This window comes from Chiloscyllium plagiosum, unplaced genomic scaffold, assembly GCF_037043375.1.
Source record: "Chiloscyllium plagiosum isolate Xiang-an unplaced genomic scaffold, Cpla_swu_hap1 HiC_scaffold_25, whole genome shotgun sequence".
NCBI classification, from domain to species: Eukaryota; Metazoa; Chordata; class Chondrichthyes; order Orectolobiformes; family Hemiscylliidae; genus Chiloscyllium; species Chiloscyllium plagiosum.
In genome coordinates, this window is record NW_028270163.1 from 52,917,926 (window position 1) to 52,938,456 (window position 20,531).

The 20,531-nt window shown below is 40.8% G+C and overlaps 1 protein-coding gene across 6 annotated transcripts in view; it reads left to right on the forward strand.

Annotated features, from left to right (window-relative positions):
• helz (helicase with zinc finger) overlaps positions 1-20,531 on the forward strand; it is a 276,040-nt gene that overhangs the window by 217,915 nt on the left and 37,594 nt on the right. For all 6 annotated transcript variants that reach the window (XM_043715064.2, XM_043715069.2, XM_043715066.2 and 3 more), the window contains 3 exons: positions 3,286-3,784; positions 8,204-8,432; positions 12,504-13,011. In XM_043715064.2, the coding sequence (XP_043570999.2) occupies positions 3,286-3,784; positions 8,204-8,432; positions 12,504-13,011 (1,236 nt within the window). The remainder of the gene's footprint in view (positions 1-3,285; positions 3,785-8,203; positions 8,433-12,503; positions 13,012-20,531) is intronic.

Genomic DNA, 20,531 nt, shown 5'->3' on the forward strand with positions numbered 1-20,531 from the left:
TTCCCTCCTCGACTACCTGGACAGGTCCACACACAGCACCGCTCCCCATCTCCCCCACCCCCCCAACAACCCACCTCCCCCTGCCACCGCAGGAATTGCAAAACCTGCGCCCACACCTCCATCCAAGGCCCCAAAGGAGCTTTCCACATCCATTAAAGTTTCACCTACACTTTCACACATGTCATTTATTGTATCCGTCGCTCCCGATGCGGTCTCCTCTATATTGGGGAGACTGGACGCCTTCTCGCAGAGCGCTTTAGGGAACATAGAGTCATAGAGATGTACAGCATGGAAACAGACCCTTTGGTCCAACCTGTCCATGCTGACCAGATATCTCAACCCAATCTTTTCTGAACCCTTTCAGGTTTCACAACATCTTTCCGATAGGAAGAAGACCAGAATTACACACAATGTTCCAACAGTGGCCTAACCAATATCCTGTACAGCCGCAACATGACCTCCCAACTCCTGTACTCAATACTCTGACCAATAAAAGAAAGCATACCAAACGCCGCCTTCACTATCCTATCTACCTGCGACTCCACTTTCAAGGAGCAATGAACCTGCACTCCAAGGTCTCTTTGTTCAGCAACACTCCTAGGACCTTACCATTAAGTGTATAAGCCTTGCTAAGATTTGCTTTCCCAAAATGCAGCACCTCGCATTTATCTGAATTTATCTCCATCTGCCACTTCTCAGCCCATTGGCCCATCTGATCAAGATTCTGTTGTAATCTGAGGTAACCCTTTTTCGCTGTCCAATACACCTCCAATTTTGGTGTCATCTGCAAACTTACTAACTCTACCTCTTATGCTCGCATCCAAATCATTTATGTAAATGACAAAAAGTAGAGGACCCAGCACCGATCCTTGTGGCACTCCACTGGTCACAGGCCTCAGTTTGAAAAACAACCCGCTGTCTTCTACTTTTGAGCCAGTTCTGTATCCAAATGGCTAGTTCTCCTTGTATTTCATGAGATCTGACCTTGCTAATCAGTCTCCTATGGGGAACCTTGTCGAACGCCTTACTGAAGTCCACATAGATCACATCTACTGCTCTGTCCTCATCAATCCTCTTTGTTACTTCTTCAAAAAACCCAATCAAATTTGTGAGACATGATTTCCCATGCACAAAGCCATGTTGACTATCCCTAATCAGTCCTTGCCTTTCCAAATACATGTACATCCTGTCCCTCAGGATTCCCTCCAACAACTTGCCCACCACCAACGTCAGGCTCACCGCTCTATAGTTCCCTGGCTTGTCCTTACTGCCCTTCTTAAACAGTGGCACCACGTTTGCCAACCTACAGTCTTCCAGCACCTCACCTGTGACTATCGATGATACAAATATCTCAGCAAGAGGCCCAACAATCACTTGTCTCGCTTCCCACAGAGTTCTCGGCTACACCTGATCAGGTACTGGGGATTTATCCACCTTTGAAGAGAAAATGAGGTCTGCAGATGCTGGAGATCAGAGATGGAAATGTGTTGCTGGAGAAGCGCAGCAGGTCAGGCAGCATCTAGGGAACAGGAGAATCGACGTTTCGGGCATTAGCCCTTCTTCAGGAATGAGGAAAGTTTGTCCAGCAGGCTAAGATAAAAGATAGGGAGGAGGGACTTGGGGGAGGGGCGTCGGAAATGTGATAGGTGGAAAAAGGTCAAGGTGAGGGTGATAGGACAGATTGGGGTGGGGGCGGAGAGGTCGGGAAGAAGATTGCAGGTTAGGGAGGCGGTGCTGAATTTGATGGATTTGACTGAGACAGGCTGGGGGGGAGGGGAAATGAGGAAACTGGTGAACTCTGATTTCACCAGTTTCCTCATTTCCCCTCCCCCCAGCCTGTCTCAGTCAAATCCATCAAATTCAGCACCGCCTCCCTAACCTGCAATCTTCTTCCCGACCTCTCCGCTCCCACCCCAATCTGTCCTATCACCCTCACCTTGACCTTTTTCCACCTATCACATTTCCGACGCCCCTCCCCCAAGTTCCTCCTCCCTATCTTTTATCTTAGCCTGCTGGACAAACTTTCCTCATTCCTGAAGAAGGGCTAATGCCCGAAACGTCGATTCTCCTGTTCCCTAGATGCTGCCTGACCTGCTGCGCTTCTCCAGCAACACATTTCCATCATTTATCCACCTTTACCTGTTTCAAGAAATCCAGCACTTCCTCCCTCCTGGACACCCGCATCAACCAACCCCACCGCCTCGTGGCCCAACACTTCAACTCCCCCTCCCACTCTGCCAAGGGCATGCAAGTCCTGGCCGCCTCCACTGCCACTCCCTCACCACCCGACGCCTGGAAGGAGAACGCCTCATCTTTCGCCTCGGAACACTTCAACCCCAGGGCATCAATGTGGACTTCACCAGTTTCCTCATTTCCCCTCCCCCCACCTTACCCCAGTTCCAACCTTCCAGCTCAGCACCATCCTCATGACTGTCCTACCTGCCAATTTTCCTTCCCACCTAAAGGCTCCACCCTCCTCTCTGACCTATCACCTTCATCCCCACCCCCCATCCACCCATTGTACTCTTTGCTACCTTCTCCCACCCTCCTCTCTGACCTATCACCTTCCTTGGGTGATAGAATTCCAAGGAAATCCAAACATTTAAATAGAAAATGGGCTACACCACCAGCTGTGGGAGTCGATGGGTTTGTAAAAAATGTCAGTGTTGAATTGGTCGTCATGATGGAGATGGAGAGGTCCAAGCAGGGGAGGGAGGTGTCAGCAGTGTGTTTGTAAAAAATGTCAGTGTTGAATTGGTCGTCATGATGGAGATGGAGAGGTCCAAGCAGGGGAGGGAGGTCTAGGCTTCATCTGGAGGCTCACTGAAGATGTTACTCAATATGGTGACAAAACGTCTGAAAACGAACCCTCCAGCTCAGCGATCAAACCTACAGCCATATTTCATTTTGTAGGGAAGTTGATTAATTCATAGATTTGAGAAGTAACCATTCCAGGCAATATTTCATTTTTATTTCCATTGTCTGTGTTACTTGCTGACTCATTCCTTTGAAGAAAGAGTCATTGTTTGCAATTTTTAAACTAGTTGATAGTTAATTCTTCCTGCAAATCTTTTCTTGTTCATTTCTTTTTACCATGGTTCACTTTGTTTTAAGTCGTTTAAATTTAGTTTGGATATTAAACTCCAACCAAATATTTTAGATTGTTCCAAATTTGCCTTTGTGAAACTATTGCAGTTTAATCCTAACATTTTTTTTTCTGTGGGTTGTTGATAACGTTTCTGCATTTAATCCACCTTTTAACTGGTGTTCTTTGCTCTTAATTAGGTAGAACCTGAATTGCTGGCACAGAACAGAAGCCCTGAAGTGCACCCCAACTTAGGCTATCCCATTTCTAGATTTCACCGAAAGGACAATCTCAGTCAAAGGCAGCTGAATTTCCATCTAGCTTCTTCGCATCCACCACCTGCACCTTACCATCACTCATCTAATCGACAGTTCCTTCATCAGCCCCCTGTACCGAAGCAATCATATCCAGTGCAACAACATCAACTGCCCCAGCAACACAACCAAATGCCACAGCAACAGCCATCACAGCTTTCTCCTGCTTTTCCACAAGCTCCTAACCACACCTATTTTCCTACTTCCCATTCTCATCCATCTCCGCATTCCCCAAACAATGATAACGTGTGTCCGGATCAGACTCTCTCTGGACTAGAAGGACTAAACCCGCTGAGGTCAGTTCCACACTTCACCAACCCCCATGCTCGTCCATTTAATTTCGTCGAAAACAATACCTCAGGACACGGGATGGGGGAAATTTTAGGTAAGCAATATTTTGTGAAGGATGTTTGGTGAATTGCAGCGAATAGATTAAAACTTTTCGAGCCACGCAACTTGTCGTTAAGCCTTTTATATAATTGCGTAAACTGATTAGTAACATTTACCTGAGGAATTGATTTTGCTTTGGTTTTAATAATTTTAGGACGTGGGGCCTTTGAAACTGGGCTACCTCATGCTTTGGCCATTGAGAAAGCGTTAAAGGATGGCTGCAGCTGACCTTTGCTTTGTGCACCGAATAATTGTGTGAATTTATTTCCTTCAATGAGACTCCATGGGTAATAGTCTTGCTACTGAGTAGGAAGTTTCTGGATTCAATCAAAACAATGGAACTTGAACACAAACTCTGACCGTTCAGTGCAGTACTGAGGGAGCACTGCAATGTTGGAGGTTCTGTCTTTCTGGTGGACCATTAAACTGAGGTCCCATCTGTCCTTTTCTGTGGATCAAGTCAATATTTTGAAGAAGGGCAGGAGAGGGTTGTCTCTGGTGTTTTGGTCAATGTTTATCCATCAACTTTGCAAAAGAAAACGTGGTCATTGCTATTGTGAGAGATTGCTGTGTGTAAATTTATCTCCTACATTGCAGCAGTACTTTCAAAAAGTACTTTCTAAAAAGCTTTGGGAGGCCCTGAGGTAGTGCAATCTGTGTGTAATTCCAAATATTTTGTTTGCTTATGTTTGTGAGTGTGATGAATCCTAACTACTCGATCAATAGGCTGGGAAGAGAATACCTGAGACATTTATGCTCATCATTATGAATTGCAAAGGTTTCTTGAAGCCACCGAGGCCGTCTATAGACCAAGGTAAAATGGACACATTTTGTGAAGCTTCTCTCGCAGGAGCTTCATGCTGATACCCTTGAGGCAATTTCCCTGTTGTCCAATTCTTGGATGTACCACCAGAAAAGCTGCAACAAGCATCAATTAGGTCTGTTAGGAACAAATGAATATCGTACTCTATGAGGCCTTTCCTCCTTGACTGTTGCAGAGACGTTCTCCTGCTTTGCCTGCTTCCTGTGACTGATATTTTTTAAGAGATGTAGTGTGGATTTAGTCCTTCCAGAGGAACATTGTCTTTGTTGTCAGACATGTCCAAACAAAATATCAAGGGCAATAGCAGGAACTCTTCCTTGCATTCATTGAGTTGACCGAAAGCATTTGATTCATTAAATCTTGAGGTTCTGTGGATTATTCTCCAGAGATTTGGATGCAAAAGAAACTGATTCATGGTGACATGACTGGTCAGTAAATAGTCTGTGTCCAGGACATCACAAGTTGCAAATCACTTATCCGCACCCAAAAAAAAACTAACAATAAAAATCCACATCCGTGGGCAAAATTTGCATAGCTGCGATTTGTGACAAGTTCTGCATTTGCAAATTTCTTCATTGACAGATTCTCAGGGTTGGAACCCTTATGGATATGGCTGAATGACTGTAATTATATTGAGCCGTAGATGTAAAACAGTTCACTTCAAAATCCATACCAAGGTCAAACAAGGCTATAAGATAGCCCCCTTACTATTTACACTCTACCTGACAATGACTATGAGCCTCATCAAAGATAAATGGCCCTCTGGTGTCAGCGTTAAATACTATGGAGATGTGAACCTCTTCGACCTCAATTGTGTCCATGCTGACATGAAACTGTCTTCCATAGGCATGCTTAGTCTACAGCTGTTGTCTACACTGCATCAGGTTTTCATTACTCCCTCAATTTCTTCAAAGTGTGAAAATGTTGGCCTGTCTTTGAGTGTTGCCATAGATTAAAACCCATCGACCAATCCCAACCTCATGAGTTAAATATCCCACTTCCTTTGCCTGTTAGAGGAGAAATTCTGGATTGTGCTGAGCACTTCATTTGACACTCATCTCTATCTAAAGGCCCCTTTTATGACCCCTGCTGTTGGCAATACTGGGCAAGTTAGATCTCAGAGTGAGACCTGGCTTGACAGACAATACTTTTTTTTTGTTTATATTTACAAGAGGCTGTCAATATACTTTTAACCAAAGATCATAAAAAGTTTATTGTACTCATCAGAAAAATACAAACTGTTAACATATACAAGGGCTATTTGAAATTCTTTTTGCAAATATCAGAAAGAAAGATTCAACCCTTTTACCCCACAATAACCTGACGTTCAATCAAACGTCAATGAAAAATGTCACCCCATCTTAGAGTAACGCTCCTTGTTCAGTTGGAAAAGGTTTAATTGGTTTCATCTTGGCCAATTTCTGCATTCAATCAGTGCTATTTTCTTTAATGTCTTTTTCTGAAACCCTTTTTCCGAAAGCTGACTCTGCTTGAATACTACTTAACAGGTTCCTTGAATGTATTTCTTCAGCTTTGTTCAACCTCTTCCTTTCTCAGTCCTCAACTGCCTTTTGCTTCCAGAGCTTTTCTCTTGACTGAATCCTACGCTACTCAGAACATCTTATCAGCCCAGTCTGCTGGGAAATGTAATAACAACACTACCACTATTATTGACGTTTATTCTCTCAGAATGAACCATTCTGTCCTAGGAGCAGAAGTTTTATTTTTCTCTCTCCTGCCCTTTTTATTCAAATTCACCCCAGATCCTGGTCAACATTTAGGAGAAGACAAAGAAAATACCTCAAGTAAACTGAGACTCTCCTTGAAGAGTTGCAGCATTGTCACCAATGATTGTGAGGAGTTTGCTTCCAATTATCGTCCAGTGAGGCACTTGAAGGACAATCAACAACATTAAAATATCACCTGATGTGCATAGCCAAAAATAAATATAACTTTGCGTCTTCTATTTGAAAGAAGCAGATATCTTACAGCTTTGGGAAAAATCAGCAGCAGCTTCTCTGCATCAATTAATTGTATTTATAACTACTGTATAAAATTAATAAGGGAACTGTAGGGTTTTCTGTAAATGGATTGATTATTAATTGGGATTGAGGACAAGGGGGACTTAATATCTGCTCTGTATGCCTGAAGCACTGCTTTTAAAGGTCCTGGACTTGGATACAGAAGCTATACTTGCAAGTTTTTCTGGAGAGGCAAAATATTCCGTTTGCTCTTAAGATGTATACATTCTGTTCTAGGTATTTAGGTCAACTTAACAGGAAGAAAGTTAAGTAGCAAGTCAATCTTGTCCATATACTTGACCAGGAAATGTACCATTACTTTGTGCAAATTATCAGAATAGTTTGTGGTGGAACCAAATTTTTGAAGGATTGAATAATAGCAAAATACTGCAGGTACTGGAAATCTAAAATCGACGCAGTACTGGAGAAACTCAAGAGGTCTGACGTTATCTGTGATGAGACATTAGCATTTGAATCTTAAACTAGAAGGGAAGGGTCTTTGGATTGAGACCCTGACTCTTTGTTTCTCCACAATACTGCCAGACCTGCTGATATTTTACACCATTTTCTGCTTTTATTTTTGAAGGATTGACCTGTTTGGCAAAGATCTGGAATCGGGAGTTTTAAATTGAAGGTTTTCATATTTGCACTATTGGAATGGAGATAAATGTTAAATTGGCAACCAGAGACATTTTTAACTTTCGCTATTGAAAAAACAGTCTGATAGTTTCAAAGGTCTGAGAGTTTGCTCTGTGTTCGTAAGTCCTGTAGTAATCTTTTGTTGGGGTGCCCATAATCTGGTATTAAGAGGTTTTTAAAAAAGACACTTGCCGTATTTACCTGTTTAACTTAATTCTGTTAATGACTTTTTTGCTGATCAGTGCCATTACTTAAGAAATGCATTCTGTCTGTTAATATTTCTTTGGATAGTGAGTAGTAAAAATTACAAATTGAATCACTGAGGCATGTGAGATGATTTTAGCTATTCAAGTGCCACTCCATGACTTGAGCGCATAATTTGGGTTAGCACTTCAGGTTAGTGCTGATAGAGAGTTACGTTGCTGGAAATGACACTATTTAGATGAGATATTGAATGTAGGTCCTGCCTGACTGCTTTAGCAGACCCAGAAGATCCTCATTCAGAGAGAAGCAGTGGGTTTTCCCCGCATCTTAACCACCTTCATCAAAAATGTCTGGTCAATATTTTAATTTACTGTTTGTGGGATTGTTTACCTACTTAATGACTGAAGACCAAAAATTGGTCGATTAAATACACAGCACTTAGATATCTTGGGAATTTGAAAAAGTTTATATATCACTTTCTCGTTTATTTGTGATTTAATTAAAAGGCGTTTGAACTCGGCAATGGAAATTGACGAAAGATCAAGGGGATAATTGTTTTTGCATGCTTATTATAACATTTTATAACAAAATTTCCTTGATTTGGGAGTTAGTTCATCACTAATCTAAATGACTATTTCAGTCATAATTGACATTTAAAAGATTTCAGTAACTTCTTGTCAGCAAAAATGCCACTTTGATCTGATTTTTGTTGTGGTATCACTTACAGATTCATTACACACCAACACAGCTGAAGATCTCATAAGACAGCATTCAAGAATTCACCCATGGAATGAGCATCAGGACTATGTCAATACAGGGTGTCCATCATATCCTCACCAAGTTCAGCAGTTCACTCACCCATCCCAGCAACAAGTCAGGTATTCACAACATGCTCTCAAAGGGCAGTGGAAACAAGGCAATAATCCTGAAGAGGAAAAAGGGCCAACATATCAAAGGTAATGTCTTAACTGTAATAGAAAGCTCATTTGGAGAGCCAGTACAAACCCAGTGGCTGAATGCCTCCTCTGCGCTGCAGATAATTTTGTGACTCTATATCAAAGTCATTAGAGGCTTTATACTATTGAGCCATCTAAACCTTAACTTCTACTTAAGTGGTAATGGTCGTAAACGCTACCTATTGCCGGAATTTCCAGGACAAGGTGTAAATACCATTATAACAAAATGATTGAGGAACAGACATATATTTCTAAAATTGAAAGAAAGAGTTTGAAAAATTAGGTTTTTTATTTAAACGTAGTGTGGTGACACTGTGGTATATTTTCCTGTATTGTTTTTAAGTGAAAAAAGGTTGAGACAAATGTACAAAGTGGTCTGCTCAAAGCCAATAAATAAACAGCTTGTGAGGCCTAGGGTTTTTTTAAGTTGGAACAAAAGAAGCAGCCTGAATGGGTGTGGTCAGGCTCTCACAGAACCAGATTTTTAATTTTGGTTTTCAGTTGCAGTTGCTGGGGTCTTAAAGCTGGATGTGGAAGCTCTTATTTTTCTCTCTCTGTTAACAACTAAAAGCTGGAATTCTATTCCTGCAGCTAGAATTGCACGTAAGGCAATATATTTTACTGAATTTGCCAAGGGTGTATTGTGGGCTGCTACTATATTGGAACAGTTAATTAGTAGAAATTAACACAGCTTATTTTGTTAAGCAATTTGATCAATTTACAGTTAAGCCAATTTTTTTTTATTTTGTCTGTATGTTAACCGTAGTCTAAAAATGAAGTGTGTTTTGCCTAGAGTCGAGTAGTTTGACCAATTGAATTGCATCTGGAACACAATGCCTTACACTTAACCTTCAAATAAGAAAAAGTTAGCATCCAGGCTACTTCCTTCGTATATTTTGAGGGGGTTTGGTCTGGTCCATAACAATAGCTGTTGACCTGATTTGGGATTCAAGGTTTTTTTTGTAGTTCCAAAATTTAGGCACCAGTCTAACCTCCCAGCTGTACATTGATTGCAGCTGAACAACAGGAAATGTGAGATCAATGGATGGACTAAAATATTTCAAGTTCCTGCTCCTCACCTTGAAAGTGCATGTCCGGAAGTCAATCATATTACGCATTGGAGCATTCTCTGGAGAGGAACCTAATCCACATATTGTATTTGAAAATAAACTAAGGTGTTATTTTTGATTGACTTTTTAGTTGATTCCTCTTCTAGGTGATGCTGGGTTTTATCCTTCCTTCCTATTGAAAGTAGAAGCTAGCTTAGAGTGCATTTCTGTAACTTTTATATGGTGGCTGTTTTATGCTCTAAGAGCATCACGAAAAACCCTTTGAAAAGTGTCACATCAAAACTGATATCACTGGCCTGCCTTTTCAGTGGTAAAATTGTTGTTCAAAGATTGACAGAATTTTAACCTCCTGTTGTGGTGAGTAATAGTAAGAAAGGTGAGAAAATAGTCAGAATGAAAAATCATGTTCTCAATGTCAAGAAATATTCAATGGTTTTCCCCTCAAAGCTTAAATGGTGACTTTAGAATCTAACCATTGAACAGGAAAACTACCTTATTTCCACATATTTGCATCTTATTAATGAGTTCAGCTTCTATATGTATCACTTGCAATTTTCCTCTGTTTCACTCAAAAACTACCTGGCCCAAATTCCTGACTTATAAATCAAAGTGGGTATCTGACAGCTGCAACTCGTCAAATGTTTGTTCCAGCCTTCATACAACTGCTTCTTCAGAATAATGTCCCAACATGCTGTATGACTGACAACCTCTTTCACCCTTTGTCCATGAAAGTCAGCATCAACAAGCAACCTCATTGTCCCTCTGATCAACACAGAGACACCACTTCGACCCTTAATATTTTGGACCTCAGAGACACCTGAGACTTGCATATTTCTACCAGGTCACTTTACATGTATCTCACGCACTTATGTAGGGTGGCCTTTGCACTTGTGGACATGGATCTTTTGGCTTTCAGCTTGCTTTTCTGGGGCTCAGTCACTTTGCCACCTAATTGGAGGCTGTTAGCATCTGTATACTTCATAGCGCTTTCTTAGCATATGTTCACCAACTGCAGCACGACTTACAGATTGCTAGGCAGTATGTGACATGTGTTGCTTTCTTCGTGCACCAGGTCTTTAATGCTCAGTTACAGGCTGACAGCCTGTGTGACTTGCATTGCCTTATTGTGCAAAGGGAATAGCAGCCAGGTTGTGATAAAGGGGAACACGTCAATTCAGCAATCAAATAGAGGGTGCACATGTTGCTGTGTGACACCATAGTATATCAACGTTAGACATACAACGTATTGCAGTTTACACTTCAGTATATAATGAGATAAGTGGAAGCTTCAGTCAGGGGGTACTGCCTTAATCAATTAAGGGATCGTGGGCAATTAGATGCATGGTCCTACTCGAGTCTATGGTTCTGTGTCCTTGTAGTCCAGGACTTGGGCCCCAGTCAGTCTGGGTATTACAGCTAGGTCATTCTGTGTTGTTGAGATCTTAAAAATGTGTTGCTGGAAAAGTGCAGAGGTCAGACAGCATCAAAGGAACAGGAGAATCAACGTTTCGGGCATAAGCCCTTCTTCAGCCCTTTTCCAGCAACACATTTTTAAGCTCTGATCTCCAGCATCTGCAGTCCTCACTTTATCCCTGTGTTGTTGAGATATCAGGCCAAGGGTTGGGTCAGTTAATCCTGTAATGAGACAGAGAGTGTTTGACTATGAAGAAAATGGCTACAAGAGCAATTATTGGACATTCATTGCAAGAGAGGTGCTGAAATGAGTTAACAGGAAGCGCAGAGGGCAGGATGCTTGAGTAATTTGGGAGGATGAGATGACTAAGAGCCATTGAAGAGGCACGATGCATATGTAATAGTGAAATGTTTAGTCCATGAGCCTTAGTGGGATTCATGTGCAATGTTCGAGTGAGTGGGCAGTTTTGATGTTGGGGAAGCAGAGAGAAGGTACATGCACTTATCCTTGCAGGGTGCAGAAAATCATTCACATTATTAGTGCACTGTTGAATGTTCTGCTTTACCCAAAACCCATCACTGTCCTGGGCTGCAGTCTGTATCCAGACTGACTGAGTCCGAAGGCATAGCCTCCTGTAACTAGAAAAATCGCTGCCTTTATCTCCATCACTCCATCCACCAGTACCTCCAAGTCCTTGTCTGAAGAGGGGAATGACCTTTCCCTTCCTCAGTGCTACACGTGAACGGTTGAGACCAGTGCCTGGTTTTTGGCATCTGAGCAGTGTGTAACTGGACTTTAAGCAGAGGTGTGAAAGATGAGGCTGCGGCAAGCGCTCCCACCTCTCCAATCATGCAATTACCCAAGAGCTTGATTAGTAAGATGAAGAGCAGATGTTTGCGTACGAAAAGTCACTCTGAGCCATGGTGGTCTGGGGGCCATGAATTGCATTTAGAAAAACATCTGAACTCAAAACTGGAAAACTTAGCCCATTGTGTTTGGACGAAGGAGCACAAACTAACTGCACTGTCTCTGTCAGGAGTTATTCTCAGGAAAGCTTTAGCACATATCTGTTACTTGACTGAGGCAAGGAAACCAGTAATTGTGAGAAACTGACATTTTAGAATTGTGAGAGTTCTAAACTGAATGTAAATCAGGTTGCCACTACCTATTTTCCTCAACAGTTGACTTGTTCTTTCTCCCTTCCCCCACATTCACTCTCCTTGCCTCTTGCTCATGGCTGTGCATCAGCAAATTTATCTAGCAAGTCACTGAACCCCAAAGTTCATAATACATTCAGTCCTAATTCTGTTTTGAGATGTTCTCAACTATGGTGATGACAAACACACTACTATTAACCTTCACGCCTACAGGACAGGAAATGCACTATAGGTTCTCTCTCCCGATTTTCTATGCAGCAAACTCTGCAAGAAGTACTTGTGTATTGGTATCAGATGAAGATTACAAGAAATTAAATTGAAAATTGGCAATGTTGTTGTATCTTACAACTAAAATCATGTTACAACAAAATTAACCAATGTTAACATTAAAAGAAATTGATACGAAGATGATCATTTGTTTTTTTTTCAGATTCCCAGGTTTATTAAGAGAGACACCAACTTCAGATCAGACTGAAAATAAAGAACTGAATGAGATGCCTTTGCAGTCCCGTTTGTTACAATACCGACAAATTCAGACCAGAAATCCCCCTGTACATCTTCCTACAGCTAATGCAAATCACAACAGCCAATATACCAATTTGAATGACAGTAATTCCTCCCTTGAACCTATCAACAACTCTGGCTTTCAGCAACTGCCTCAACAGCCAGTGTATAATCCAGCATATCCAATACGTTCAGGACACACACCACCACCTTCTTCAAAATACCTGCAGCCCGAGGGATCATGGACGCTTCCTGGCGTGCAACAGAACCACATGCTAGGGCAAAGTATACCGTATGGCATTTCACAGTTGCCTCACAGATCAGAACCTCATCCCATAATGTCTGTACAGCACCAACATAACAGTAGAGAGGACTCATTTCACCCAATCTCTTCTCAAACAGCATCTGTTTCTTCGCTTCACAGCATAGAAAAGGTAAGCACCCTTTTGTAATTCGACATAATGAGGTCACTTTTGATACAAACAGTTGTCTTCTAAACCTCATTGAGATCTTACTAATACAGCATCATTCACATTATGTCTTGTGACTTTTTCTTCAGTATTGTAAGTTTTCATTGTGCTACCATAAGGTGGTTTTTGGAGGCTTGTTTATAAAGTATTGTCACCTTTTGACAAAATCTCATGGTAAGGGGAATTGAAAGCTGTGAATATTTTACATTCCTGTTACCAAGAGCTTACTAGCAACTGAGTATCAGTTGTTTTCCTGTGTTTCAGATCTAATATATTCACCAAAATATAAATAAAATGGAAACAACTTTCCTTTCTGTGTAACCAACAGAGCCTGCAGCAAACTAGCTGAAAACTAGATTGCCCGTCTATGTTTATCCTTTCTAAAAAAAAAAAGAGGAAAACTAGGAGAGTACCCTTTATGCAAAGTCTTATGCAATTTCTGTCACACGAAGAAGTAATTTTAGAAAATTCTTTAGGATTCTGAAACTCAGTGCAGTAATAGTTTCATTCTTTGATCAACTTGTTTGGAATCTGTGGCATTAGTTCAGGACTCACACAGACTGCTCATGTCCTTCTAGATCAGACTAAAGATATGAGCTCATGGTTCTCTTTTAGAAATGCGCTCTCTCAATCAGTCAAGCACTGTGATATTTTACTTTGCTGAAAGCAATGTTATACAATAGAAATTACTGGCTCCTCGGAGGTATTAACAGTGTTAAGTGGTGTGCAGTAATTTCAATAGAAAGCACCTGATACCCAATACTGCTATGTGTTCTTCACATGTCCACCTTTACTGAACAAATGCCTACCACTATTAAGTGGCCGTGGTACTAAGTGACTGCAAATATCAGGAAACATTTGCACCCTTAACATTTTTACCACCAAACTAAAATACATTCTTGTATTGAAATCAAACACCAAATGTTGGTACCTGTTTAGGCATGTACAAATCAAATGTGCTTTTATCTATACTTGGATTCTCAATTAAATATAGTGCTAGTGGGCAAAGTAAAGTGATGGAGTGCTTTTGACAGAATTTAGGTTCCTTCTCATTCCTATTCCTTTTCCTTGTAATACATTTTCAGGATTAAAATGGTTTATATTGGAGGCTTAAACTGGGAAGGATCTTTAGTTTGTCCATTAGAACCAACACTGTTCAGATTAGCTAAATATAAAATATCTGTACAATATGATGCAGCTGTTTGGAGCCTTTAAATGTGCATATCACATTGCACAGCACTGTGAAGTATTAGGTTCTCCTTAACTTGCAATACGGTAGCAGAGAAGAAATATGTTGCCTTACTACAAACGTATCAGAGTTATTCATGTACCTGTTTTCTTGTAATACTGCATTGTGCCACCTCAGGTTTATTTTATTTGTGTCCTGAATGTCCAAGCTACCTGCAACTACTTTATGCAGATAGATAATGCTTACACATCTCAATTGCTTAAAAAGTATAGCATATGCTGGATAAACTCAGCCAGCACTGATGAAAATGTGTCGACCTGAATATTTCCAACGTTTCCCGGGTTCTTTTGCCTAGTCACTTGTTCGACTAATAGTTGTCTAATTCAGATGATGTGAAGTAACAGTTTGCTCTTGAGGCAATTGCCAGTTATTTTTGGTCATGTGGAAAAAAAATTTCCATCAGTGATGTTTTGCTGCAGTCTTTTTACAGTTAGTGACTACTGTGCTACCGCGGAATTTCAATAGAGTCACTGAAGGTTCTGGAATGTTGCCTGCGGATTAGAAGGTTACAAGTGTAACCCTGTGACATAAAAAGACAAGGGAGAGGGAAAATGGGAAACTACAGATGTTGTTAACCTGACATCAATAGTAGGGAAATGCTTGAATCTGTTATAAAGGATCTGATAACTGGACACTTAAACAGTAATTATTAGGTTTGGAAGTGTCAACATATATTCATGACAGTAAAATAATGTTTGACAAACCTGCTAAAGTGTTTTGAGCATTCTGGATAAGAGAGAACTAATGGATGTGGTGTATTTAAATGTTTGGAAAGCTTTCAGTAAGACCCCACATTGGAGGTTATTATATAAAATGAGAGAGTAATATACTGGCATGGATTGAGGATTGTTAAACAGAATAAATGGAATAAATTCTGAGGTTGGCAGGCTGTACCTAGTGAGGTGCTACAATGTTGAGTGCTTGGGTCCCAGTTATTCCCAATCGATAACTGAAAATTGAATATGGGGGATGGAAGTTGATAAGTTCCATGTTTGTGGATGATGCAGAACGATGTGGGAATTTATGTTCTGAGGATTATGCAAAGAGGTTTTAGGGTAACTGGACAGGCTGAGTAAGTTAGTAAGAGCATGGCAAATGAATGGAACATGGATAATTGACAGTTCTCCACATTGGTAGGAGGGACAGAGGTGCTGGGTATTTCTTAAATGATGAGAGATTGAGAAGTGTTCCTGTCCAAATAGACCTGCATGCCTTTATCATGAATCACTGAAATGCTTGCAAGTGTAGCAAACCGTTAAGACAGTAAATGGTATGTTGGCCTTTACAGCAAATGTCTTTGAGTAAAGGTGTGAAAATGCTTTGCTGATAAATCCCCAGGACCTGATCAAGTGTACCCCATAACTCTGTGGGAAGCTAGGGATGTGATTGCTGGGCCTCTTGCTGAGATACTTATATTATCGATAGTCACATGTGAGGTGCCGGAAGACTGGACGTTGGCGAACGTGGTGCCACTGTTTAAGAAGGGCAGTAAGGACAAGCGAAAGAATATAGGCCATTGAGCCTGACGTCAGTGGTGGGCAAATTGTTGGAGGGAATCCTGAGGGTCACAATGTACATGTATTTGGAAAGGCAAGGACTGATTGGGGATAGTCAACATGCTTTGTGCGTGGGAAATCATGTCTACAAACTTGATTGAGTTTTTTGAAGAAATAACAAAGAAGATTGATGAGGGCAGAGCAGTAGACATGATCTATGTGGACTTCAGTAAGGCATTTGACAGGGTTCCCCATGGGACACTGGTTAGTAAGGTTAGATCTCATGGAATACAAGGAGAACTAGCCATTTGGATACAGAACTGGCTCAAAGGTAGAAGGCAGAGAGTGGTGGTGGAGGGTTGTTTTTCAGACTGGGGGCCTGTGACCAGTGGAGTGCCACCAGGAGCGGTGCTGGGTCCACTACTTTTCATTGTTTATGTAAATGATTTGGATGTGAGCATAAGAGGTGCAGTTAGTAAGTTTGCGGAAGACACCAAAATTGGAGGTGTGGTATACAGCGAAGAAGGTTATCTCAGATTACAGCGGGATCTTGATCTGATGGGCCAATGGGCTGAGGAGTGGCAGATGGAGTTTAATTTAGATAAATGCAAGATACTGCATTTTGGGAGAGCAAATCTTAGCAGGACTTACTAACTTAATTAGGGATTGTTGCTGAACAAAGTGACCTTGAGTGCAGGTTCATAGCTCCTTGAAAGTGAGTTGCAGGTAGATAGGATAGTGAAGGTGGCGTTTGGTGTGCTTTCCTTTATTGGTCAGAGTATTGAGTACAGGAGTTGGGAGGTCATGTTGCGGCTCTACAGGACATTGGTTAGGCCACTGTTGGTATGTTGCATGCAATTTTGGTCTCCTTCCTATTGAAAGGATGTTGTGAAACTTGAAAGAGTTCAGAAAAGATTTACAAAGATGTTGCCGGAGTTGGAGGATTTGAGCTATAGGGAGGGGTTGAATAGGCTAGGGCCGTTTTCTCTGGAGATTCGGAGGCTGAGGAGTGACCTTATAGAGGTTTATAAAGTCATGAGGGGCATGGATAGGGTAAATAGGCAAAGTCTTTTCCCTGGGGTGGGGGAGTCCAGAACTAGAGGGCATAGGTTGAGGGTGAGAGGGGAAAGATATAAAAGAGACGTAAGGGACAACATTTTTCACACAGAGGGTGGTGCGTGTATGGAATGAGCTGCCAGAGGAAGTGGTGGAGGCTGGTACAATTGCAACATTTAAAAGGTATCTGGATGGGTATATGAATAGGAAGGGTTTGGAGAGATATGGGCCAGATGCTGACAGGTGGGACGAGATTGGGTTGGGATATCTGGCCGGCATGGATAAGTTGGACTGAAAGGTTTGCTTCCGTGCTGTACATCTATGACTCTATGATTCTAATTGTATGGAACCTTGGTCAGTAGAGTGAATTTGGTCTGTGGAGGGTGCAGTGTGGGGCAATAATAAGTCAAGTATTTGAACAGCTAGGTCTCTTGAATAGTTCAATCTATATTTATTCCTGAGCCACGCTAATTTGTCAGATGACAGGTTTGTCCAAAAGGGTCAGTCTAGGAAACTGTGTTCCCTAGAGTTTAGAGGAATGAGAAGTGACCTTATTGAAATGTGCAAAATTCTTGACAGGCTCAGCCAGAACTGGCCATTCAGGTCTTGGATGAAGAATTTCTTCATTCTGAAAATCTTTAGATTTCCCAGAGGGCTGTGCCATTGAGTGTATTCAAGACAGAGATAAACTTCTAGATGGTTATGATATCAAAGGACATGACTATCATGGGAAATGATGTTGATAGATGATCAGCTGGCATCTAAATGGCAGACCAGACTGGAGGGTTTGTATAGTGTATTCCAGTGTACCTACTTTCAAGACCCACTTCAGACACCTTGAGTACAGAATGTGGGCTGACACTCTGTGCTGTCTTTCAAATGAGGTATTAAACCAAGTTTCTGTCATCCCTCTCAGGTGAAAATGACAGATCACATGGTGCTATTTTGAAGGAGAACAGTGATGTTATTCTCAGTGTCCTGATCTATATTTATCCTTGAGCCAACGTCACTTGAAGAAAAATCAGATTATCTGGTCATAATCACATTGTGGTTTGTGTGACTTTGTCGTTGCTAAATTGGCCGTCGTATCTCTTAGATTTCAACTGAGGACACTTCAAAAAGTATTTTATCGACTATGAAACACTTTAGGAAGACCTGAGGTCATGAAAGGCCTTAGATAATTCCTTTCTCCTTTCTAGATTTTAAACAATGTTCCTAAAGTCTTTTGTCGATATAAACTAAGACAATTTTTTAAAACCATGTCCCAACGTTTATATAATATTTTTCTTGAAAATATTTTTCAGTTTTGGTTTTTTTACATAAGATGCAGAATCTTACTGAATTCTAATTCTGAGAGAGCAAAAGCAAAATACCAAGGATGTTGGAAATCTGAAATAAAAACACAGGCTGGAAATACTCAGTAGGTCTGCAACATGTACAGAGAAGGCAGGTAACGTTTTGAGTCCATATCTGAAGGAAGGTAGAAATGTGATGGATTTTATGCCATTGAAAGGGGGAGGGGAAGAGTGATGAAAGTGAAGATCTGGGATCATGTCGAGGTTTAGAGAAAATAAATGACAAAACTGTCATGGAACAAAAGTCAAGAGACTGGTAATAGTTGGAAAGAACCTAACAACTAGGTGAGAAATGGGTAAATTGGCTCCCCTATTTTCAACCTCCTCAGCTGACCTCAATAAAGATTTAATGGTCTTTTTCACATGTAGCTCACTTTAATCCAATTAAATATGGTCAACCAGCTCACCGGAAACACAATAAGAACCAAACCACAAGTCTTGCTTAAATGAATGAAAGAGGAATTTAGTTAGGTACTAATCCCAAGAAAAGTGATAAAATATGACATCAAACAGAGATGAACATTAGAGGTAAAAAGGATTATAGTGATCAATGTAGTTGTAAGACTGTCAGATGTCTTGCAAGTATAAAGTTTAACCTGAGACCACATTGACAGTATCTTGGATCAGCAGCAGCTGTAAATATTCCAGATGTTTTTGAGTTCTGTGTTCAGGTGTTTCCCTGATTTGTGTTGTCAGAAGTTGTTTGTCCTTCCTGAGTGAACGCAGAGACAGAACGTCTTCCAATTCTACTGTTACACGTTCATCTCCACTACTCTGCCAAAATGGTTTCTTGAAACACACCTGATTCATGACTCGGATCATTGTTTCCAAGCTGGATAATTGCAAGCATGTCTTTTATCTCCAAAATGTGAAAATTATCATGCAAGTTTATTTTAAGAATATGAAATGCTAGTTTCTTCATGCCTGGCTATGTTTTGGTCTCTTTTGACAAAATGTTAAGTCAGTCAGAAAATTTTGTTCATTCCACATTGGTTTCTCAAACATGGCTCAACATATGGTCAAGGAATCACTGCAGCCAATTTTAAATCAAGGTCTTTCCTTTTTAAAGCATTTCAGTCCATGAAAGTCCCAGATGTTAAAATCAAATCATAGAAGTCAAAACTTGGTGGTCTTCATTTCATAGTTATTGTGACAGGCAATAAAATAATTAATAGTATCATAGAGTACAGAAGAAACCCCTTGGCCCATCAAGCCTGCCAAAAAAACACTAAATCGACACTAGTCCCAATTCTCAGCACTTGGCCCATAGCCTTGAATGTTCTTGCGCTTGAAAATCTTCTAAAGGTTGTGATGTTACCCACCCTAACTACAGTCTGTTCTGATATAACATGATAGTTCCATTCTCATGCGACCCTGCATTATAAGAAAATTGTCTAATAGCAGCACCATTTAAACCAAGGGACCAAAATCGCATTAAAGCCAATTCAGCAAAGGAAAGTTCGCGTTCTACAAATAATGGTCCAATCGTGTTATAGCCGATTCACATTGAAGTGATGCGCGTAATAACAGAACCAACTGTACCTTAATTATTCACAATGTCCACTGGTAACGAAGGGACCAGCTACCTGACGAAATAGCAGTGCTCAGAATGCTTGTACTCCCAAATAAACCTGTTGGGTTATAACCTAGTGTTGTGTGATTTTTAACCTTATTATTCGCATTGAGTGTGATTGAAAGAATAGTTGAATGGCTTTGACAAAAAGCAGAAATGTCAAAGCCGGCATATGGCAGATGAAACAAAAATAAACAGGAGTTTAGAGTTCATGACTTGAAATTATTGAACTTGATGTTGAGTCCAGAAAGCTGTAAACTGCATAATCTAAATACAAAGTGCTGTTCTCTGGGTTTTCATTTAGCTTCACTGGAGTGCTGCAGCAGTCTTAAGGACAGAAATATTAATATGAGAGCAAGATAGTAAATTAAAATGGCAATTCAGTTACGAATAAGTCAAATTCAAGTTGAAGCAATATCTCATTTCTTTCTGCACAGCTGGTATCAGACCTGAGTATTTCCAGAACTACTTGTTTTTATTACAGTTCCACAGTGTCAATACTCCATAAGCTATTTTTTCTTACTTCAAGATAATCATCCTTCATGTTTGAGTCCAAATGGTGAAACACACCAGTGTCCTCATCTAACATTAATGCATGTGCATCTCTTAGCAGGAGTCACTGGATGTTAATCAGGAACCTTTGCTGTGTTTTCTTTTCCTTCTTTAACTGTCTCCAAGTCTGGGGATGCAGAGAACCTGAACACTGATTTAACTGGACCATGCTCTCTGTGTAAATCAGAACCATAAAGGCAGAG